At 34.7% G+C, this 18861-nt stretch overlaps 1 protein-coding gene across 15 annotated transcripts in view; it reads left to right on the top strand.

The window, feature by feature from the left end:
• The window catches only part of PDCD10 (programmed cell death 10), a 41506-nt gene that overhangs the window by 11087 nt on the left and 11558 nt on the right, over positions 1 to 18861 (top strand). For 14 of the 15 annotated variants that reach the window (XR_014822311.1, XM_005669964.4, XM_021068277.2 and 11 more), the window contains 3 exon segments: positions 5222 to 5432; positions 13539 to 13592; positions 18422 to 18539. Coding sequence is in view for 14 of the 15 variants with exons in the window: in XM_005669964.4 (XP_005670021.1) it covers positions 5337 to 5432; positions 13539 to 13592; positions 18422 to 18539 (268 nt within the window). In the remaining variant the exon portion in view is untranslated. 15 annotated transcript variants of the gene reach the window in all.

The raw sequence follows: 18861 nt of genomic DNA, 5'->3' as shown, positions 1-18861 counted from the left end.
TAAATTGAAGTCATTTAATATAGAGGCTTGGAGTTCCCATTGTGGCGCAGTGGTTAATGAACCAGACTAGGAACCATGAGGTGCAGGTTCAATCCCTGGCCTTGCTCAGTGGGTTGAGGATCCAGCATTGCTGAGAGCTGTGGTGTAGATCACAGAGGCGGCTCAGATCCTCCGTTGCTGTGGCTCTGGTGTAGGCCGGCAGCTATTAGACCCCTAGCCTGGGAACCTACATGTGCCGTGGGTTCTACCCAAGAAAAGATAAAAACAATAACAACAAAATATAGAGGTTCTATGGTTCTATTTAGAAATTACCTCATCTTATATTTCTTTCAAGTATACAGCTCAATTTTGGTCCATCTTAAAGAAGAAACTAAAGCATAGAGAGGTAAAGTGACTTGCTTAGAGACAGGATGGCTTTAGAGTTCCCTGGTGGCTTAGCTGTTAAGGGTCTGGCATTGTCACTGCTATGACTGGTGAGTACATTCTTTCCCCCCCCACCCCCTCGCCCCAAGAAGTTCCGCATGCCACAGGGGCAGCCAAAAAAAAAAAGGAGGCGGGGAGAGACAAGATGGTTTATAATAATGGTACCATGATTTGAGTCCACACTTTAAGACCTTAATTCTTATGCTCTTTTCATATATCTCTGCACAAATTGTTCAGTTATTATTTTGGAGAAGGCTAGAAAAAATTTGATATATATAAGCAAATACAGTGGCAAAGTGTAATATATTACATTCATCATTAAGAAGAGATTGTTTCTAGATGGCCCTAAGTGCAAAATTCTATCAGTTCCAAGCTGACGTAGTGCATGTTCAGGGAAAACTGTAGAATGGAGGACCTTGAATTATAGGAAAAATAATTTGCGGAGGAAGGAGGGAGCTGTAGATATACCCTGATGTGGGTACACCAAGTTCATTTTGGTCTAAGTAGGATCTTTTACTTAACCCTGTTCCTCTGCCAGCCTTTTTTCCTGGCTTCCTCCTCTAAATCTTTATCATCTGATGAGATCTTTTTCTTTTCTTTAAAATTTCCCATGAGATTACTTTGGACCCTATAGTAGATACCGGTAATAAAATTTTATTATCACTGAATTTTAGAGTACCATGGCTTTTAAGATGATAAAATTTTTACTCCCATTCTGTTGAGGGGACAAGGCCAGTGATTAAGTGAAACTTCCGCAAAGTCAGGACCCAAACCCCCTATCTCAGGTGCTTCGTTAGACTTAATTTTACCTTTGTCTCTGAGACTGGCCTTAGCAGCTTGTTTTTCTGACTCCCGCCAGTATTCTTTCCATATCAGTAATTTCCAACCTGTCCTGCTCTCAAGAATCATCTGAGCTGGCTGCTAAAAATACAGCTTCCTTAACCCTCTCTTGGAAATTCTGATTGAGTCATCTTGGGAATTTGTGTTTTTAATAGGCCCTGAAGTGATCGAGATGCCCTAGGTCGTCCCAACATATGCAAACTGTGGCATTCTCCCACTCTTCCTCATAGACAGTGTTTTCTTTCTGCTAAAAGCCAAATAACTTTTTGGATTTTGCTTACATGTAAAGCAAAGGTTAACAATGTTGGAAATGCTTGCACTTTGAGAATTTTGTGAATTATTAAATTATACACTAATTGTGTCCATAGGATCATATCCTAGCAACCTTAATAAAATTGAGACTTTAGCAACTATAATCTGTTTTATTTTTCTTTGGTTTTCTTTAGGTTTTATGTAAATTTCCTTTGAAATTCTGATTTTATTTGCAGTTATTTGATCTTATATATTCTCTTATCTTACTGTAACAGGAAGAGCTAGGGATAGCAAAAATAAGTATAAACTGACAAATGTACCTGGGTCCAGAATGTTAATAAAATTGATTAGGTTCCTGGGTTTGTTTTTGTTTCACTAGTCTTAAAATTTGAAAAGCATTAGCAAGACTGTTTTGACTTATAAATTACCATGTCTTATCTCATTAATTCACTCATTCAGCAAATGTTTATTAAAGTCTGCTGTGTACCTACTGTGCTGACTGTACTTGTCTCTGTTGGGAAAAAGATTCTAGTTACTACTGAAATAAACTTCTTTCAGCTAAATATTATGGGACACTTTGAAGATCCAACATAAATAAATAAATAAATAAAACTTAACCTCTTTAAGGAGGAAAATTAAAGGAATTATAAGAACTTAGAACCATGTAAGAGGGCTAAGTACTAGATTTGACTATAGGAAAAAAAGTGACAAATGGACCTGCGTACAAACATTTTTTAAATGTAGAATTTATTTTACTTAGGAATCTTCTGTTTCTCCCCAAGAAATGCCTCCGTCAGTATCAAGAACTTCCATTTGTTCACTCATTTTATTTGTGAGTTAATAGCTTTGGTTCTGTTATGCTCCAGATGGAGTAAAGTGAGGCTGTTTGAGGAAATGCTCATTCGGAGCCTTGAGACATAGCCCAAATATAGTTCTTTAAATGAACAGGCTCCTGTTGGTTGGTTGGGTAGTGCAGGGTGGAAATTCCTAAGGCTAAGAGTTAGAATAGCTTGGAGTAATTGCAGATTGTCTATTGAACTGTTTCAAATGAAGAAGCATGTAAAAGGAATGACAGCGTATTTTAACTTGAAGTTGAACTAAAATTGGCAGAACCCATGTGCCTATTTCTGCACATATAAAGGCAGATGAAGTTGAAGGGGTCAGTCAAATGGCCAGAGTCACTTTCAGAATTGCTGCTGCCATGTACCTATCTGGCCCACTAAACCTGCTCATACTCTTAATTTTCACCCTTATATATATATATATATATACTGGCGTTTTATATATATACTGGCGTTATATATATATTTTTAATTTTGTTTTTAAGTAGTATTGTACCATGTCAGGATATTTTCACTTAAGATAGTTATGATTTAAATTCTCTCTCTCTCCCCCTCTCTTCCTCTGTTTCTTGCCTCTAAAACAAACTTTACAGTACTATCAGGTACTGCTTGTCATTAGAAAAACAAGATTGTAGCAGCATTATGGGCTACACAGGTGGTTGGCCCACTCCACACTTAATCACATTTTACTATTGTTCCTATGGGAGAATGTTCCAAAGAACTAATTTACCTCTGAACCTTTCAGAACACATACTCCCAAGTTGGGGCCAGTTTCATTAGTGTTTATATGAGATTAAAAATCAGCAATTTCAATAAGGCTTTTTGGTTATTAAATTGTTATGCCAGTTTTAGTTCAACTTCAAATTGAATAGTGGAAGAGCATCCTGACTTCTCTTTTGTATGGTTTTTACAGTTGTTCATTTTCTGTCTTTGCTTTTATAGTATAAGCTCCACAAGGTCTTGCCTTGTTCCCTGCTCTGTGCTTAGTACCAGGCTTAATATTTGTTGGTTCTGTACTGCTATTTTTCACTTGCTTTTTTTTTTTTTTTTTGTAGCTAATGATGCATTTTGTTACTGTTTATACTGTACATCCAGTATCCATCATTTGTTTGTTTGTTTTTGGGCTGCACCCAAGGCATATGGAGGTTCCCAAGCTAGGGGTGGAATCAAAGCTGTAGCCTCCAGCCTACGCCACAGCCACAGCCGCAGCCACAGCAACCCAGGATCTGAGCTGCATCTGCGACCTACACCACAGCTCATGGCAATGCTAGATCCTTAACCCACTGAGCAAGGCTAGGGATCGAACCTGCGTCCTCATAGTATCCATCATTTTAATTTTGACTACTATCACAGCATTTCAGCCCCTCTTCTTTATTCCAAGTTTATTCAGAAATGTATCTATAGTTTATTTCTAAGTGGAAAAGCATATTTACAGGAAGTCAAAGAGGAAGATCAGGACCACCATTGATATTTACCTTCTTCCTCTTGCTTATTATTCAGGTCCTATTGATCTTTTATATAAGTATACTAGGTCTCTTAAGTTTTCTCTGCCTTCACCTTCTGTTCCTCCATTCTCTCCTTAATGCCGTGATCCAGGCAGTCTGCTTAAATATCAGCAGTCTCATTAGGTAATGATTTTCTCTTGTCCTAGCAAATAAAATTTAGGAATTGGTCTTTTCTTCCTTTTATTTATTTATTTATTTGGTTTTGTCAGAGAGCAGATTTAAGCTAGAAACAGGAAAAAACTTTCCATGTTTAGAACTATCAGAAATAGGCCTTAATTGTTTCAGAGTAGGTGTTGAATTCCCCTTCACTGGTAGGGATATGGGAGAATAGTGAGCAGTTCTCACGTGGGACAGGTTATTGGCGTTTTTGAAGCTATGAATACTGACCTTTGATTGTAATCCTTCAAACTATTTAGGTCTTCCACAATCTGGCTCAGATAATTTTGATTAGGACCATATCTTTATACCTCTGCTGCATCTTGCATGTAGCAGATGTTAAACATACATACATTTGTTCAGTGAATGAATAACTTCTGGGTATTTTCTTGGGTAGATGAGATGAGGTTCTTGACTTTAACTTCAGACTTTGTTTTCTGATTTGGGAGTATCAAACTTGGATTCATACTAATGGAATCAAGTCTTAAGCCTCTGCATGTGTGATCTTGGGCAAGTGATTTATCATTTCTAAATCAGTTTTTTCATCTGTAAAATTAGAATGACAGTTACTGTAAGGTAAGTTATTGGGAGGACAAAAAGCATATGAAAAATGTTTTATAATCTGAAAATGCTTTGCAAATGATAGAAATTATTCAAAATTGATGGTTTTTTAACATATATTGATATATATCATTTAGTATATAGGTATGTTACTATTATTACTCTTTCACTTTGTAATTAGGCTCATTTTTCAGCCTAGCAAAGGAATTGGATATGGTTACTTTCCCTTAAAAAGCAACTTATTTCCTAAACTCCTCAAGGCAAAATTTCACTTATGTTGTTGAATCCTTGATATTTTATTTCCAAACTGCCAGTGCCTGTGGATTTTTCTTCTTTGTATTTGTGTCAGATTTGGACAAAGATTCAAAAAAATGCCACTGTCAAATTTAAATGATATTCGATAAATTAATTAATAAAATTAAGTAAAAAATTTTCCCCAAATAGATCACATTTTGGTAGGATTTTCTCAGTTTAAAAATTTACCTTGAATCTTTGATGCTTCTTATGTTTTTGTTGTTTTTTAGGTGACAGAATCAATAAACAATTTGGAAAATAATTTTAATGCAAATGTTCAGCATCTTATTTTTTTAAATTCTTAATTCTAATATAGTAAATCTCTGTTCTTTCTTCTCCTTTATCCAGGACAGTATATGTTTTGTGCAGTATTCTTTTATCACAATAAAGAGAAGAAAGACTGCAGTGAATGAAGATTCCTCTGCATTTTAGCACTGCTTTTTCTACTGTAGTTGGCTTTTGAATGAGGATGACAATGGAAGAGATGAAGAATGAAGCTGAGACCACTTCCATGGTTTCTATGCCTCTCTATGCAGTCATGTATCCTGTGTTTAATGAGGTAAGGGGGTAAATGTTTTTTGATTTGATCTCTGTAATTCCTTAATGCCCACTTCACTTATTCATTTGTTTGTTTGCTTATATAACAAATACTTATATAAATGGGCTTCATCTATGTGTTAGGCATTGTGCCAGGCTGAACATAAAACAATGAGGGAAGAACACTGATGTGTTGCTCCCCCTTCTGGAAGTTTCACTAAAGTAGTAGAGACATTGAACAAAAGATTACAAGTAATTATATACATGAAGATTTATGATAAATGCTATGACGTTAAAAATAAAAAGTCTGTTACATAGCAGGTGAGACCTATCTTAGGGGCCCACTGAATTGAATGTTGGGGTTTAACACATTTTAGGCAGCCATAAGAGCAGGCACAAAAATGTCCTAATGAGTTGTAGTCGGTAGTGACAAAACATAATTTTACTGATAAAAGGAAGATACCATTGCTTTGTATCTAAAGAAATTTTAGTTGCTTTTTTATTTAAGCAATTTTCTAGGACTTAATATTGCCAGTGCATTTTAGGTTTTTCTTTTAAGTTAATACTAATATGCTAAGGTATGTAGAGAATTTTAAGAACTGGAAGTTCCTTAGAGATAATTACTTCTCTCCTTTTAATAATGAACTGAGGTCCTTATATGTGAAATTATTTTTCTTTAAAATTTATTTCTGTATGTAAAAAATTCTGGAGGTAAGTGGTCCAGGACTAGCATTTATTATGAGTCAGTATCATCAGAAACTCAGGTTCCTGTCTTCTGTTTCAACATCTTAGTACTTATCTTCCATTGTCAAGGTCAGTTCAGCATGTAGGATGGATGCTGAAGTTCCATCCATCTTGTCCTGAGTTGTCTGGAAGGGGCAAAAAAAAAAAAAGAACAGGAGGTGATGTGTCACTTCCAGCTGATTCTGCTTCCTTAAAGTAACATTTTTGAAAGTCCTACACAAGACTTCCATTTACATCTCATTGGCAAGAACTTAGATTTATGACCACACCTAACTGGGAAGTTGGGAAATTTAGAAGTTTACTAAAGAGGAAGCAAGGAGGCATCTTTTGAAAAACCTGTCCCTGTTATCCTGCTACCATGGTAGCATTGGAGGCACTCTTCTAGGGCTGGTTATACCCATCTCTGGCAGCTATAACCAACACTCCAGTAATTAATTCTACCATTTTGTTTTACCACTTTACCCAGTCATTGCAAGATTGCATTTATTGTTGGAAGCAAGTGCTTCAGTGCTGTTCAGTAAATATTCATTAAATGCCAACCATTTATTTGTCAAGTGTTCTAGGGTCTGGAGATATGGAAAATAAAAAGTCAGCATACTTCTTAAGAGCTGTAGTCAACACAGATTCTTAACCAAACAAATTATTAACAATTTAATTATCCTCATACCAGGCATGAGGTAAGGGGACAGTCCCTGAAGGGTAGGTGACTAACCAGTCTTGACACTTAGTATTTGAACTTCTCAGTTACTTCAAGAACCATTATGACATTTCTACCCAGAGGTCCTCCATCTTTTTTTTTCATGTCTATATAGCTAACTGTTGACTATTGGACCTAGTTGTTTGGGGACATTTTCTATATTTATCTGGTATTTTGAGTCTTTACTTGCAGGGAAGGCAGTTTACATCACAAAACTTCAGTTTAGTCCTCTGGTTAATGAAAGAGGAATGAGAAAAGCTTTTTTTTCTAACAATTTGAGTGACCTTTCCCTACATAGAATAGAATGATTTTATTTGAATCTTGACTTTGGAAAACATTTATGTAGGATATGGGAGTCTGGTAAATTGTTGGGATTAATACAGACATGCCTTTTCTAATTTATTCATGTGTAAAGAAAATTAATTGGAAAGAAAAAGAAATGGCTGTGAATGAACTAATAAAACCCAGAAATCTGAGATCTGAAAATGTATGTAGGTTAATGTGTGCGTAATTAAAACATTGCCAGAGTGACTCATAGATGCTTCAAGAACTAAATATTAGAAGTGAAATTTGAAAATGAAATGGCTGGATGTGGCTAACTGAGAGTTACCATGTCAAACTGTCAGGGTCTAATCAAACTGAATTACTGATCTAAGGTCATGGTAATCAAGCTTTTTCTTTTTTAAATAAAATATTAGCATTGTTCTCAACATTCCCAGCATATTAATGTAACATCTTAAATAAGATACCTCATCAGTTAAATGTTAATATTTAACTATAGTTGAAACATGGATTTTTCTATAAATCTAGTCATGGAAAAATTAGAGTTTAGTTTGGCTCTATTTTTCTATTTTATTTAAAGATAAAACAGATGTCAAATTAATCTTACAGAATATAGCATCACAGTAGGGATGAAGTTTTACTCTGAAGCTAGATAATTGACTAAATTTTGTCCACATTGTATTATAAGAGTTAAAAAGCTTATGCATTCTCACCTTAACATTACATCCACAGTAGTAACAATGGTAATCTAGAAGTCATTTTGCAGAACAGATTTTTAGATAGTAGGACATCCTTACACCTGGGGAAATTTTAGTACTGTTACTCCAGCTCACAGGGGAAAGTTATTTATGGCATTCTGAGAGCTAGATGCTTGCTAAACTTAATGAAGCTATGCCAAGACAGCTGAGAAGGAGTAAGCTTCTTGTTTAATCAGCTGCTGTAGAGTTCAGAGTCCAAGTATATTGCATGTGTTGTAAATGTACTGTGAAATAGGTCTCCTGGTTGCATTATCGGATAATGAGTTTATAGAAACCTCATGCCAAGTCTCAGACCAGGTTCTCATATACTGTATTATTTTTTGCTGATTCTTTATGTATGAAAGAGGAAAGATGTATGGTTCAGTTCTTCATTCCAGAAAAAGACATACCATGTATCTTCTTTTTTCTGTGTCTTTTTAAAGAAATTTTTTGATGGTGAAATATAAATATAATTTTTCCTATTGAAAAAAACCAGACCTCATATTTTGAGCATAGTAAACATACTTCTCCACAGAGAAGGAATGGGCTTTACTTGCAGTCCTACCATCCAGAGATCATCATAATTAATATTTGGCATTTGAATTACTTCTCTGGCACTTAATATACTATATAATCTTGTCTTAGTTTCCTTATCTGCAAAATGAGGATAAACAGTATTTTACTTCTCACAACTCTGAAATAAGAGTTGATGTATTGTAGTGCTTAGAATAGTACCAGGCACCTAGTAAGTATTTGCTGTTATTATTAAGAATTCTTCCACATAATTTTCTGACAAAATTGTCATCACACATATATTTTTTTATCACACATATGTTTTACACATATATAGACAATATTTTAATGAAGTACTTTATGTTAGTTAGGTGATTCTGCTTATCTTTTTGCCAGACAACTTGGCAACCCCAGGACTGATTCTTTTCAGACTTAAGATTGGACTTAAGATGTACAAAATAGATGATTGTATTTTGCCTTGTCTGTGGCCTCACAAAGGTTAATGGGTGGCCTCCTCTTATTCCATCTACTGATGTTCTTCTGGCTTTTTTTTTTTTTTTTCCAGAGTTATGTCATTTGAATCATAGGTGTATGTAAAGTTTTTATTCTTTTTACTATTAACTCAGTTTAATTCCTTTTAAAGAATATGATCAGTAATCTCTGTGGGGATGACCGGCAGGGTGGGAGGAAGGGAGAGGGATATCAGCCTCAGGGAAACATGCCTAATTTTAAGGAAGCAGGATTTATAGATAATTTGGAACCAACTAACCTAATTATTTTGACCTAAAAAAACTTGTAAAAGATTTTATTCAAGACTTTAAAACTTGAGCAACCACAAGAGTTAAATGGATATGTATTTTTTAATTGTGGATTTAAGAAATTGGCTCGATACTAGAAAATAAAGTGTAGTAATGAACTGGTATTTCTGAAGGGAGCAGTATAATAAATGAGCACTCTGTAGAATCCAGATTATGTATAAGCTTTTATTTATTTATTTATTTTTGTCTTTTGTCTTTTTAGGGCTGCACCCACAGCATATGGAAGTTCCCAGCTACGGGTCTAATTGGAGCTATTGCTGTTGGCCTACGCCACAGTCACAGCAACACCAGATCCGAGCCACATCTGTGACCTACACCACACCTCTTAGCAACACCGGATCCCTAACCCACTAAGCAGGGCCAGGGATCAAACCCGCAACCTCATTGTTCCTAGTCAGATTTATTTCCACTGTGCCATGACGGAAACTCCTGTAAGCTTTTAAAATATTTTTATAAATGACCCAAAAAGTTAAATTTGACAAGTTTGCAGTCAGTTAACAGTATGTGCTCTCAAAAGCTATGAAGAGTTAAGTTTCAGGAGGACCTCACACAACTGAGAGTAGGCAGAACGTGAGGTTGGGGTGAGACCTTGATATTAAACTCACCCAGCCTGTGGTTTCCCTCCAATTGCACTTCCTTCTCTTTTAGGGAAGATGAGATGTTAGGTGCCCTTTTCTCTCACTCTTATTTTCTTCTTTTTTTTGGTCTTTTTAGGGCTGCACATGGAAATGTAGCATGTGGAAGTTCCCAGGCCAGGGGTCGCATTGGAACTATAGCTGCCAGCCTATACCACAGCCACAGCAACACCAGATCCGAGTCTCATCTGCACCCTACACCACAGCTCATGGCAATGCCAGATCCTTAACCCAAAGAGTGAGGCTAGGAATTGAACCCATGTCCACATGGATACTAGTCGGGTTCATTCCCACTGAGTCACAATGGGAACTCCTTCCCTTTTTTTTTTTTTTTTTTTCCTTTATCTTTTTTTTTCTTTATCACTCTTATCTTATCGAGGATGTGGAAGTCTACATGACTGAGGCCCAGGAATGTCTCCATGTCCTGGTATCCATTAATGCAGAGTGTCATATGTTCTCCCTTCTTTCTACTCAAAATATGGTATATGCACTATTAAGTACCACTGAAAAATGATTGCATTGGCTTTTTAAACATACCCTAACCAAAGACTCTTATCCCAAAAGCTAGAAAAATACTGGACTCAGTAAAAGTATTGGAAACAAAGTGGATACTATTATCTGTTCCAAACTGATGTAAAGTCATTACGCCCCCATGTTTAACCAGCCCTGAAGAAACACTTAAGTGGGAGAGCTGTCAAGGAAGGTGATTTTAAGAAGTCCCCTCTTTACAAACCAGTTCAGATCTCATCTTCAGGCTTTATACTTCAGCCAACAGTGATACTATCTATTTACACATAGCTACTTACTTACTCTTTTGGGGTTCCAGGACTAGAGTCTGTTTCTTTTGTATCTCTCACACTGACTTCTCTTACATGGTGGAAACTCAGGACTTTGTTGGTCCTTCAGTAGTTGAAGTGATTCAGTGATAGGGTAGACTGCAGTCTGGAAAGGGTGAGTACAGGGAGACCAGATAGCATTGGTGGGTGGATTGAGTATGAGTTTTGCAGCCAGACAGATCTGGTATGAATCCTTTCTCTGTACTTAATTAGCTATTTAATTTTGGGTAAATTTATGGAAACTGAGTTTCTTCCTCTGTCAAATGGAGATGATAGCTATCAGATTTATTATTATGAGGATTAGAGATACCCTCTATAAAAACACTCTTGATTATATAAAGTCCATAATATGTGCTTAGTAAATGATAGCTTTTAACAGGATGTTACCAGAACCTGATACTGTTATGCAGGGTACAGATAAGATGAACATGATTTTATTATAAAATCACCTATCACATGTAAACAACCTAAAATAGCAGCACTTTTTAATAGGGAAGGTCTAAACATAGCTTGCTACCTAAATATTAGGCTAAAATTATAAATAGATTCAAGAACAATTTAGATAAATTTATAGGTGAAAGATTAAGTTTCATTCAAAAAATACATATGCACCTTATATGCCTAGTGCTTCCTGGGCAATGCAGATATCATATAAGTAATAAAGGCCTGGTGGGTTTATTTCAAGCTGTGTGGGTAAATAATGCATCCCAGAATGACTCCCAGCAGCATTCTCGTCAGGTGCTTCACAGCTCACAGATTTGACTTAGACAGTGAAGTCTGACCTTCCCCTTTCTTCCCTGAGGTACCTGTATATAAACTTAACCTAGAGATCTAGAGATGTTGATGTCTATCTTGGCTAATTTTATAGTTCTTCCATGACCTTTTGTACCTCTTCTACTTGCCTTGACCCTTTCACATACCAGTCAGGCAGTACAGAGTGAGTTAATAATGCTGATACTTGAAGGCACACATCTGACTCAGACCTTTGACTTGTCGAAAGAGGTCAGTGTGTGGTGTAAACCCCAACAAGGAAATGGGTTCCTATCAGGGAGGAAACATTCATCCTGTCTGTCTACCTTTGCCTCCCTTTCACAACAAGCACTTGAAACATTGAAAATAGAGCTGTACTGTTTTTTTCATCTTCGGTGGGATTCATTATAATTAAATGAATTAGGTAGAAAAAGAAAGTTTCAGATTTTGCAAGTAGACTTTCATTAATTCTATAAATTCCTTATTTGGTTGCTTCTTCACTAATTTGCCCACCTTGGGTCCACTTGTGTCTTCCCTTTTACCTGCTAAAAAAACATTAGATTTTACAAAATTTGTAGAAGCCAAGTTAAATGCTAAATTAAATGGTCCATTGTTTATTTTTGGAGACAAATTATTTATCTGCACAGTTTTTTTTTGCTTTTAGCTTAAGGTGAATAACTCGTATGGAGATAAGTTTCTTTGCATTTCTGTCTTGTTGAGAAAATAAATTGATTTAAATTGTTGGAGATTCATTAGATGTGTGCATGTGTGTGTATGTTATTTATAAAGGAAAACTTATATTTTCATTGTCTTAAGAGATTGAAAGATGTATTTACTGCTTAATGTGATGTTATAAGATTTTTGTAGAAATGGTTTACTGGAATAAAAATCTACAAAGGTTATAATATTTTTGAACATTTATTCTTTTGAACATTTACTATTGTCCCAAATTAAAAATATAAACTTTGAGTTTTATTGAGTTAACTGGTCTAATTCTTAGGAACAAACTAAAGCTAGTTATTTTAAGCCTGGCAGTTAACTCTTCAACAAATGGAGTTATTTTTACAAAATTGTATGCCTTCTTTAGCTCACTGAAGAGCAGATTATATAGTGTCTAATAAGGACATTTATCTTTCAGAATTACAAACCTTACACATTTGATATAAAAATTAAAAGAATTTAGATTGAACTTTTATTTCAGGATTTTATTAACTATTTTTTTAAACAGGGCCAAAGGGGGGTGGGGGAAATAGGGCAGGACAGATATAGCATCTCTGAAATCCAGATGAATATCAAAGCTTTTATCAATATTATTTGCTAATTAATAAAAAAGACTAATCTCAGTTTAATTTGTGACTGAGGGGATTGAAAGGGAATTAAAAAGTAAGATAGTAAATACAAAGATTCTTAGAAATAGATATCTTTGTGTTGGTCATTTTACATTCAGTACACACATAGTTTGCCCTGTATTTGCAACAGATCAAATAATCTTGAACTCTCTGTTTTCAAAAATTTAAGTAAATATGTTTAGTATTTCTGTAGGGGATTATATTATTTTGTGTTTTGTGCTTATCTTAAAATAAATCCATCTTGGGGGTTCCCATTGTGGCGCAGCAGAAATGAATTCGACTAGTATCCATGAGGACACTGGTTTGGTCCTTGGCCTTGTTCAGTGGGTCAGGGATCTGGCGTTGCCTTGAACTGTGGCATAGGTCACAGACATGGCTCAGATCCCATATTGCTGTGGCTATGGCATAGGTCAGCAGCTGCAGCATAAATTCAGCCCCTAACCTGGGAACTCCCACATGCTGCAGGTGCGACCCTAAAAAGAAAAAAAAAAAAAAAAAAAGAAAGCTGTCTTTAAGGTAGAGCGTCTTTTTTTTAAAAAAAGGAATAAATAAAGGACTGATATACATACTTCAATTTTTCATGGTTTTTAATGAAAATTTTACATAGTCTGTCTATTTGAAGAATTATGGTGATTCAAAATCATTACCAAGTATTTTTGTAAATTGAATGATTGGTGTATCAGTGGATTACTATAGAATGGAATATCAGAGATGTGCTTTTTCCCAAAAAAAATGGTATTAGTAATGATTTAAAATTTTTATTGCAGCTAGAGCGAGTAAATCTGTCTGCAGCTCAGACACTGAGAGCAGCTTTCATTAAGGTAAGGCAAAGATAATTTATTGTGATAATTAAGTGTATGTTATGTATAACTCTAAATACTGTGTGTTAATTGCCAGGTTATTTATTTATTTAGTGAAAACCTTTTCAGTCACCTTGTGCCTGTTTTAGTATACTCTTTAAAGCTTAAAACATTTCCACAAAGTAAGCTGGGGCAGGTGCTGTTTCCTTAGCATTCAGCTTTTCATCACTTTGGGCTTTTGAAACTGACTTCTTCAGAAAGTTCTCTCTTTATCTTTAGAGTATATATTTTTGAATTCTTTTTTATTTGACTTACTAAAAATCTTTGTAAAATTATAAAACCTTTGTAAAATTATAGCCCAAAGATTTTTCTCATATTTAACAATTGAATGTAAGTATAAAAGTGGTTTTGAGTGGGAAAATAAGACCTATTATGTACATCAGATTTAAGGGTACTTTGAGACTATAGAGCTGCTTTAACTAGAATGAATTTTTTTATTGTCTCTAGACCTGAAATGTTCTAATTGAGTTAAACTCCAGGTATAAAATGTGCACTAGATTTTGAAGATGAGTACCCCCCAAAAAGAATGTAAATAACTTAGTAATAAGTATTATGTTGGTTAAATGTTGAAATTATAATATTTGGGATGTACTGTTAAAATAGTTTTGTGTTGACATCTTTTTTAATGTGGCTACCAGAAAGTTTAAAATTATATAGGCTTGTAATTGTTTCTTGCATTATGTTTTTATTGGATAGCCCTGCTCTACACATTGGGTGCACTCTTTTGTATAAAACTTGATCCATACCATCCTAAATGCATACCAGGATGCTCCAAGTTTTTGTTTTTATATACTTTCTGTGTGTTTGCTCCCATTAATAGCTAAAAAACTTATATTTTATGTGAGCATGTGTACATTTTTTAATCTTTTTAGGGCTGCACCCGTGGCATATGGAGGTTCCCAGGCTAGGGGTGGAATCAGACCTCTAGCCACTGGCGTATACCACAGCCACAGCAACTTGGGATCCAACCCCATCTGTGACCTACATCATAGCTCATGGCAACGCTGGATCCTTAACGGATCCTTAACCTACTGAGGAGGCCAGGTATCAAACCTGCATCCTCATGGATGCTAGTCAGATTTGTTTCTGCTGAGCCACAAGACAGGAACTCCTCATGTAAAAGATTTTAGTGTTTTAAATCCAAAACAAATTTATAGCTGAGTTTCATTGGAGCTGAAACTATAAATCCATCCAGTTTGATTTCTTTTTATAGCAAAATTAGCTTATTAATACTACTCCTAACTGATAGCATAAATAATATCATTCGACATCTGTCTTGTTTCACCACAAGAAATTACATTGTGTGTGTTGGATTAGAGCTATTTTGATTTGTTTATTAGTACTCTAAAACGCAGTGCCTGTGTACACGTACATATTAATTTCATTAAAATACACCCTGCCAAATCATTGGGTTAGGGAAAAGAATCAGTGGAGCAACAGCATCATTAGTGTTTTTAACTTTTATTTTTTTCTGTCTTTGCATTACCTATCTGATTTGGAATGGTATATTTGGTCATTGGGGAGGCATAATGGAGACTTTTTTAAGCATCTTTGTGGTCAGAGAAAAGAAGGAAAAGTGATCTGTTGCACAGGGTAATATCATTTAGGCAGAAGTCAGTTTTCTGGCTTTTCTGATGTCAAGAACAGAAAGAAATTTCTTCTGTGTATCCTCATAAAGAGAACCCTCTGTAGTAGAACATGGTATACTCAATGACATTCATAAAAGAGATAAAATAATGAATTTCATGAAGATTTTTCTTACAGATCTGGTTTAACACATGGATAAATTTTATCCACAGCACTGATTCTTAATTGGGGGGAGTGGAAATTATTTGGAGGAAACCATTAGTTTTGCACTAATTTATTCTTAATTACTATATTTAATTTGTCAAGTTTCAAATGATTTTAAAGGAGGACATATGTTAAAAATACAAAGATTTTTATGATTTTTTAACTATAACGTACTTGAAAAAGATTTTAAAAACCTTGACCAGCCATATAATATCCATATTTATATTCATATTTATAGATATCGATATCTATAAATATTTATATTTATAGATATTTCCAGTTCTTGGTCCACACAGCAGTGATGTTTATAAAGTTTTAATATCTATTTTTGTTTTTTGGAAAAAAAGTTAAAGTAATATTTCCCAAGATAAAATAATACTAGGAGTTCTGTTGTGGTACAGCAAGTTAAGGATCTGGAGTTGTCACTACAGTGGCTTGGGTTTGATACCTGGCCCAGGAACCTTCATGTGATGCAGGCACAGCCTGATGATGATGATGATGATGATGATGATGATGATAAGTATTATATTTTATGCTGTCTGTTCTGCTATTGAAGAATAGCAGTCCTCCTTGACCTACTCTTTTCCTCTCCAGGAAGTTCTCACAGTGTTAAGAATCCTTGACCCACAAGAGTGGATGTTACTGCCCTCCCTTGGAGATAGTTTTCTCTCACTGTTCAATTCTTCATAAAAGTTGAATTGGATGTTCACAGAGTTTAAGGTTGTTTTTGAGGGAGAACTTGGAGGTATAAATAAGTCTCCGATTCAAGGGTAGTTATATTTGTTTTGTCAACTAGAGTTACTGGTTTAATTTAGGACTTTTAAAATAAAAAAAAAAGGCTTAATTAAGACTTCAACCAGAAGATGCTAAATACTACTTCCAAAAGTATGTGCCAAGGCACCCTGGTACCCCACGGCAAACTTGGAGGGGTGTCATGAGATAGTTTAAAAATTTGAAGGAACACATTGATACTTAACATCAGGTTCATGCTGTATCAGCTACTAGCTTGAGATAGTTTGCAGTTTCAACATATTAGATTGGGCTACGTTTCTTTAAGCAATGCTATTTCTTTGGAGCTGGACTTCTGACATTATTTTTAATAGAGAGCAAGTGTATGACAAGAAAATCAGTGTACAACAGGAAATGAGGGTAGAGGGGTCCAGTCTAATTTCAACCTTTGAGAAGTTGTGCAGTGCGCAACCAATGCACACATCTCATTAATAAGGAATTCTGGTTATTTAATAATGAAATAAGATGTTTTCCTTTCAGTTTATATATTTTTTAAGCCTACTAAGTTGTTAGAATATAAGTACTAGAACTTTACTTAATACACAGCACTGTTAGATATTTCTTTTGGCACTAAGAACACTGTGAACTGAGAAAGTTAGGAACCCCTGTGAGATTTTTTAAAGTGTTCCATCTTTGGGATTTTGAGGTTCTGGACGAATTCGGTATTAAAAACTTGGTTCTCAGGCTTTCAGCATTTAATTCTTTCAGTACTTTATTATAACTTAATCAGAGAGACATTTTTCTGTTGGCGTTCTCTGGGAAGCACATGGAGAATGCTTCCCTGCTTCCCAAGATAATTCATTATACTGGTAGATTTAATACTTAGGAGAGATAAACCACTGTTACCAAATACTGGCTTATGTAAATAGTGTGCTATATGTAGTTTTGTGGCAATTTGCTGAATTAGTAATGTTGACACCATCTTAAGCCATGTTTTTACAGCTGTTCTTTTAAAGGCAACACTTATTTATTAATAGAGTCTATATTAAACATTCATGGAAAGAAAAATCAAACCATGTTATAAAAGAATTCAGTAGGACACACTTTATTTTTATTAATCATCTATCAAAATTATTTTCCCATATTGTATTTGACAGCAGTTAAAATGATCCCAAGATTGATATAAATGTGTAGATTTTCTTTTCTCATTTCATTCCACAACCTTTTGATTTTTGGTACTTGAAATCTAATTAGAAACAAGGTGTTATAATAGAAGAGCAATAGGAGCAGAAGAAAGCTGGATCTGCAGTGATGCCAAAATGGAATTGAAGTGGCAGAGGTTAAATATAAGGAAGCAAATAGATTGCCATCTGATAGCTCATAAGACGTGTTTTTCTTTGCTATTTGATAACAGAGGGAAAAAGATATAAAATTATCAGCGTAAATGATAAAAATTAGCAGACATTCTAAAAGAAACAAAGAGTGTGATTACAATTTTTTTTTAAATAGTAAAATGAGACAGAATTACTGGGAAAAACCAAAATCTTAAAAATTAACTTTGATAAACTCAGAACTCTTTATGCTCAGTCTTAGTGCCCTAGGGAGTGTAAGTAACAGAGAGCCAATGCAAACTCATTAATGAAACAAGCTCAGGAGGTAGTAAAAGGATTAATGATATTCTGAAAGCTAGTGAAGAAAATAATTCTGCTGCAGATGTAAATAGGAAGTGAAAAGTATCATGTGGGAATGTAGTAAAGGGATCGCATAACTTCAATAAAACCTCCAAAAGGAATCTTTGTTATGTTTTTGTTTTTCTTGATGTTCTGTTAATTTAAATGCAAATTATCTGCAAAAAACCAAAAAACAAAAACCTACTGGCAAGGTGAATTATTGCTTGATTCTCAGGTTGAAATATTATTTAATGGTAAAAACTAAAAATCTTCAGTGTCTTTATGGAAAAAAATAATTGAGGAATTATACTTTACTTCCATCTTTACTGTTAGTTTGATTGCACAAGAGTATAAATGAGAAGTAGGAAATGGTAAGTACTTTATATTCAAATGGAAAATAAGATGATGACCATAAGTTATGGATACACAAGCTCTAACTAAATGTAAGTGAATGGATCACCTGTTTTGCAAAGATTTCTGCACTTTACTAATAAGGTTGATCTGTTTAAGAAGGACCCAACAGATTCTAAACAATAAGTTTTGGTTTTAAAATGCTGATTTAGTTTCTGTATTTGAAAACTAGCTTTCTCTTTCTTACAGGCTGAAAAAGAAAATCCAGGACTCACACAAGACATCATTATGAAAATTTTAGAGAAAAAAAGTGTAGAAGTCAACTTCACGGAGTCCCTTCTTCGAATGGCAGCTGATGATGTAGAAGGTGATCAGAAATTTATTTAGTTTTCTTAAAATTGTTCGAAAGGCTTTTCCTCCAAATCTTTATTTGATAAAAGAGCCTTCCTCCCCTTTCCCTTTTTCCCTCCTCTGCCTCTTCCTTCTTACTGTTATTTGTCATTATTGTTTTGAAAGTGGGGAAGAAAACATAAAATAGAAATGTAGTTCTTTCTTTTTGTTTTATATTTGTCAGATTTAATTATTTGAAGTAAAGCATTCATATATGTTACATGCTTTTGATTTTTCCCCCTATTAATATGTTTGATGAGACAAGCTTTATGGAATGGTTATTTTGTGTTGACCCTATG

The sequence above is a fragment of the Sus scrofa genome, chromosome 13 (genome assembly GCF_054392235.1).
Source record: "Sus scrofa isolate SSC_HxYL_T2T_F1_AM1 chromosome 13, Sscrofa_HxYL_maternal_Yorkshire_Landrace_v2.0, whole genome shotgun sequence".
Lineage (NCBI taxonomy): Eukaryota > Metazoa > Chordata > Mammalia > Artiodactyla > Suidae > Sus > Sus scrofa.
The sequence above is the reverse complement of the archived record's forward strand: the minus strand, read 5'-3'. Positions and strand labels throughout refer to the sequence as shown.